Source organism: Euprymna scolopes, chromosome 2, assembly GCF_053919585.1.
Source record: "Euprymna scolopes isolate OS-2025 chromosome 2, ASM5391958v1, whole genome shotgun sequence".
NCBI classification, from domain to species: Eukaryota; Metazoa; Mollusca; class Cephalopoda; order Sepiida; family Sepiolidae; genus Euprymna; species Euprymna scolopes.
Window position 1 is genome coordinate 184,875,064 of NC_136483.1, and position 6,000 is coordinate 184,881,063.

Genomic DNA, 6,000 nt, shown 5'->3' on the forward strand with positions numbered 1-6,000 from the left:
CTACTTATCACTTTCGATATAAATATTTACTATCACTCAATCTCCCCAATACTATTAAATAAGGTACTAATATTTGCAAAAAGCATTCGGACATAACGGATTTAGAAATCAAATTAATCTTTCTTTATGTCTAAATCTATACATTTGTATACATGAGTGTATATGTAGGTATATATGGGTGTGTATGTATGGATATATTGTGTAAGTGTGTGCATTTGTGTGTATATGTAGCTGTGCGCATTTGTGTGTATATATATATGTATGCGTGCATGCATGTGTACATGTATACATATGTTTATATGTAAGTATGTGTGTATGTGAATGCATGTGTAGAAAACTTCCCGATTCGGATATCTACTCAGCTATGCGGATTACCAAATATACAACTTGGATCTTATTACCCAACTGCTGTAAAGAACATTCTCCATGGATTTTACCATGCAATCTGGGTCTACAATTTTCATATCCCTTTCTTCAAATCCTCTTGCTACAGGATTTCTGACTAATTAATTATTTTGACTTTGACTTTCCATGTCTCACTGACTTTAGCAAATAGGGTTCATACCTTTATAAATATTTGCTAATATTTTCTCTCCTCTGATGAGATGGTAGAAATCGAAACCCTATAGGTTAAGGAGATTAATTTTCAAAAGTATTCTTTGTCTTGCTTCGAATAATAAAAATCTTTGATATGAAACTCAACCACTTCATTTCAATAAGGGTTTTTTGAAATTCATTGAATCACAATTTAATTTATTTGCTCTATCTTGCATATCGAGCAATTCTTATTTAGATGGGATAACTTATAGAATATTACCGCCAGTAATATTTTGTAAATATTATAATCACAGGTTTCCATACCAACTTATTGTTAAATAAAAAAATTATTCTGAAGAATATATATATATCCTGATGCTTTGAAATCATATAAAACTAATCAAAATATATTAATAAAGGAAATCCGCAACTGCATTAGTAATGTATAAAAAAAGAAAATTGTATGTATATGTGTGTGTGTGTATATATATATATATATATATATATATATATATATATATATAATTTTAAACTTTTATATATTTTTAATAAGTAAATAAGAATATAAATATATAAATAAAGCACTAATAATAGTAGGGTGTAATAAGTAGTATTATAGATTGATCCGAATTGTATGAATACAACTGACTTGTAAATTCAAAAAAAAAATTATCCATTTTTAATTTGGAGACAAGGACGAATCTCACAGTTAAGGAAGACATTTTTTTGATAGCATGAATAGGTCAACCAAATTAATCTGGAGCAGGAAACTAGATCAAATATTCAGAACATTTTTTTGTTTTTGTAATTAAGGGAGATGGTGTTTGATCAACACTGCTGGGGAGCCATGATTTAATATACTGTTTTTGTTTTTAAATCCCCGAAACAGTTTCATGGTAGACAACTGATTATACCTGGAGTAACATTAGAACTATTGTGAATTCAAGAAAGCAAGTTGATGTAGCAATTGCATGTGATTAAATGATTTACTGACTAAATAGTTTTCCAACAAATGATAAAAAAAATATAAAAATTAAATAAGTTTTTTTTATATAGTTTTTAAAGTTAAAAAACTTCCAAAACTATACATTTATGTATTATTTATTCTTTGTCATTTCAGAGCGGCAAGAAAAATATGAATATGAGAAAGCTAACAATCCGAAAGACAGAATTCCCGAACCCTATCCAGTGGTAAGTTCAAATTCTTTTCCAGCAAAATTAAACTAAAAACAAATTTTTCCTTGAATAATTCCACATTAAGAAATGAGTGATGAAGACAGACAGACATCGAAGTTACATTTGCCTTAGATTATTATACACTAGCAGGGAGCCCCGATGTTGCCCAGGATTGAATGATGATCAATGAATGTTTCACACTCTCATATTTTTATTGTCATCAAAATCGGTGAAATCACCCATTTTTCAAATCAAATTGATTGTTTGCTTGCTCTAGTTGGGGACCCATTGCGGTGTACCAGGAGGAAGCTTCACGTGCCTCCCTGCAGTGACTTAGTTCACAATACATTGTAGTCTACATTGCACTGTAGAGAACTTACTGTTGATTTTATAAAATTATTTTCATATATAACAGCATGAATTTAAGTTTAAAATGAAAAAGTCAAGTATGATGCTTCAATTGTGCAATATAACAGTAAAGAATTGATTCTGTAATAATAATAATAATAATAATAATAATAATAACTATAAGTCTGCATAAATTAAAATATTTAAGTGTATTGTATGACCGGGCAATGCCAGATAACCTGCTAATTATATATAGAGAGTACAATATAATAATCCATAGAGTATTGTCTCTATAATAATAAATACGAAATCTGCATAAATTAAAATATTATATTTAAATGAAGTTTATGACTGTGCAATGCCGAGCAGCCTGCTAGTTTTTTTTTTATAAAAAAACGAATGACTGCTAAGTGAATTAATGTTTATCTTATCTTGTGTGTTATATTATAGTCTGCTAGTTTTTTTTTTATAAAAAAACGAATGACTGCTAAGTGAATTAATGTTTATCTTATCTTGTGTGTTATATTATAGCCTGCTAGTTTTTTATAAAAAAAAACAAATGACTGCTAATTGAATTAATGTTTATCTTATCTTGTGTGTTATATTATAGCCTGCTAGTTTTTTATAAAAAAAAAAACAAATGACTGCTAAGTGAATTAATGTTTATCTTATCTTGTGTGTTATATTATAGCTTGCTAGTTTTTTATAAAAAAAAACGAATGACTGCTAAGTGAATTAATGTTTATCTTATCTTGTGTGTTATATTATAGCCTGCTAGTTTTTTATAAAAAAAAAACGAATGACTGCTAATTGAATTAATGTTTATCTTGCGTGTTATATTAATTTGGAAATGTAAGCATGCTTGTGTTGTTTTATTTTACCATTTTTATAATTAATATAAAAAATAATTGAAGTTTTTAAATTTTTTTTATTTTCCAGGGTCGTCGTTTCAAGAAGTGTTGTATGTGTACCCATGTCTTCTTCACAACTGTCTTGACCTTCGTCGTGATTGTTGCCATCATGGTTTCCTAAGAAGAAACTTCCAGAAATATTCACCCCCTCATCCCCACCCAAGAAAGAAGAAAAAAAAGGGGGCGGATGCTCTGACATTCAAAGACTTAATGGCTTTGAAAACATATTTTAGGATTTAACTAAAATTAATTATTTAACCAATTGTAAACCTTTTTTTTTCTTTCATCAAAGTTAATTTAAATATTTTTACGCTTTTTTTAATTGCCTGGCCAGCTTTTTTTAATTGCCTGGCCAGCTTTTTTTAATGACATTGCAAGCTCTTGCTTTGGTTTTAATAATCTTTTAATACTCGTTGTTTTATTCATTGTTATAGCGTGTCATATTTATGTTATAGACTCTTTAGTGTTTTAAGTTCCTAAAGTAATTGTAATTCTTGTTGGTGATAACTCGATTTGGTAACGCTGTGTTCAGCGATATTTTCATTTTTTTATTTTTATAAATGAAAGTAATGTTACACGTTTTTATGCCTAAAATGCACGCAACATTAATGTTATTGTTTTAAAAAAAAAATTTTTTTAGCAAAACTCAATCATGTTCTGCAAAGTCCAAAACAATAAAGCAGCAATTTTCCGTGACAAAACAACTAAATCGAACATCATGAATAAATACTTGAAGAACTTGAAGCATAAAACCATTTTTCCAAAAGAGTTGCTATACCATAAAAAAAACCCTCACCAAACCTTTTCCTACATGTAGTTTTTTTTTATAATGCCAACTCGGGCTTAGGGTTAGTGTTTGGGTCAATGAAATATACTTTTGTTTTTTGAAAAGAATGTTTTCTTTTCAACTTCAAAAATCAAACTTCAGTGCTCATCATTAATAGAAACACAAACCATAAGTCTAGGGTAACAATATAAAGAAAGGAAAATATACTATTTCTGAAAAAAAAAAAAAGCCCAAAACATTTTCATGTCTATTTATTTTAGAAAAGTTATATATATAAAATTAATAATAAAAAAATTATTTAAAAAAAAAATTTTTTTTTTACATGGAGGTCACCACTTATCAAGGCCCAGAAGCCACTCGGGGATAAGGGTTAATTGTGTGTACAGTAATCCATGGGATAGTATCGTAGTAATAGTTAGTAATGTTACTAAGACAAGAGGTTTAAAATGTGAAATAGTCAATGTTATTTCGCATCCCGTCTACGAGTAGGATCAATTAGGTTTCCACATCTCCAGAAAATGAGCAAAATAAAAGCAACGTAATTCAGATCTACACCAGTTTGTTTTGTTTTACCTGCGTAAACTGTAAACAAACGAATAATTAACCTGAGTTGTTTTGTATTTTTCATCATAAAGTCAGTTTTTAATATAGAAAAATATTTATTTTAAGAAAAGAAAAAAAGGAGGAGTACTAAATACTTAATTGTTGTGCATTTTTTTTGAACAAAACATTTTGATAAACAAACGAAAAATTGTGTCAGTAGTTTCTATTTGCTATTTTTATTTATTTACAGTATGCACACGTCAACCAGAAGAAACTGGAGTAGACTTGAAGTTGTTTCTTTCATTTTTCTTATTTTTTTGGATCCTTAAAACCTAATTGATCTTAGTAGTGTAGCTGTATAATAATGCACCATCATTAGGGACAGTCAGACCTTTATTTATCTTCTAATAAAATGTCATAATAATTATCTTGGCAGACATTTTAATTTAAATAAAATATATATATATATATATATATATATATATATATATATATATATATATATATAAATGAGAAAACAGCTATATTCCAAGATGTTATCATTTATTTCCTTTAATGGTAAGATTAATAACATCTTGGAATTTGGAATATAGCTGTTTTCTCATCTATTTGTATATGCTCTGTAGTTTCATTTAACATACATCAAACTTCATAAATAAGGGTATAAATAAAGGGTGAAATACAATTGAAAAAACATATTTTCCCCACATACATATATAATCACGAAGTTAACCTTTGCCCTACAAAATCAGGATATGTGGAGCTGGTAAATTCGTATGACAAAAGATGCATTTTACTTAGTTGAACAAACAGCCATATTTGATTTGGGTTTGACCATATTCTGAAAATAGATTGAATTTTATGTGCTTCACCATGTAGAAAATCCTCACAACTCACAATATTTAAAAACAAAGCAAAGAGTTTGCTCATTGTGCATAATGTCCAGTTGATTAGACTTGAAACAGATTGAAATATTCGAAGAATAATCAGGTTAAAAATGTTATAGATTTTTCTCACAAACTTATTGAATTTTTGAACTATTAATGTTTCTTTTTCTTGTATAATTATAATTGATTTTGCCACCCAAATTAATGCATCACCAGGGTTGACTGAATTCGACCCTCAACTGGCTCCACTGCTCATCCATACCACAGGACACTGTCTTTGTTAACATCTCGCATGAAATTTCTATTTCTTCAAAAGAAAAGAAAAAAATGTACAAAAAAAAAACACACACACACACACGCACACGCACACAAAAATAATAATACAGCATTTAATAAAGAGCCTATCTCCACCAGACCCAGTAGTTATTCCCCATGAAAGCAAATGTGACACAAGGTTGTTTTTAATGTGGGGGGAAGTCAGCTCCCCAAAAAGGGGCACTCTGAAAGTAGGCAAAAATATCCTGGCCTCTGCCAGGTAAATTCAGTCAAACATGATTCAAAATCAAATTCATAGCCAAAAAAAAAAAAAAATGAATTATTTTTTGTTGGAATCCTTTGAGATGAGTAATTTGTATATATATTTGGTGAGAAAACAACAATTATGAAATGCAGTAATTACTGAGGATATAGTTAAGAGGCTCAGCATTCCTATCCCGTCACAGTTAACCACCTGAAGAAGGTGAGAGGAATAGTTAGTCGAAATGTGGTGAAACAACAAACAACTAAGATGAGGATAACAGTCCACAAATAA

At 28.9% G+C, this 6,000-nt stretch overlaps 1 protein-coding gene across 3 annotated transcripts in view; it reads left to right on the plus strand.

Annotated features, from left to right (window-relative positions):
- LOC145299439 (ferric reductase 1-like) overlaps window positions 1-3,955 on the plus strand; it is a 143,457-nt gene extending 139,502 nt beyond the window's left edge. For all 3 annotated transcript variants that reach the window (XM_080144404.1, XM_080144403.1, XM_080144405.1), the window contains exons 15-16: window positions 1,658-1,728; window positions 3,001-3,955. In XM_080144404.1, coding sequence (XP_080000530.1) covers window positions 1,658-1,728; window positions 3,001-3,093 — 164 coding nt within the window. In that variant the 3' untranslated portion in view covers window positions 3,094-3,955. The remainder of the gene's footprint in view (window positions 1-1,657; window positions 1,729-3,000) is intronic.
- Window positions 3,956-6,000: the final 2,045 nt, after the last annotated feature.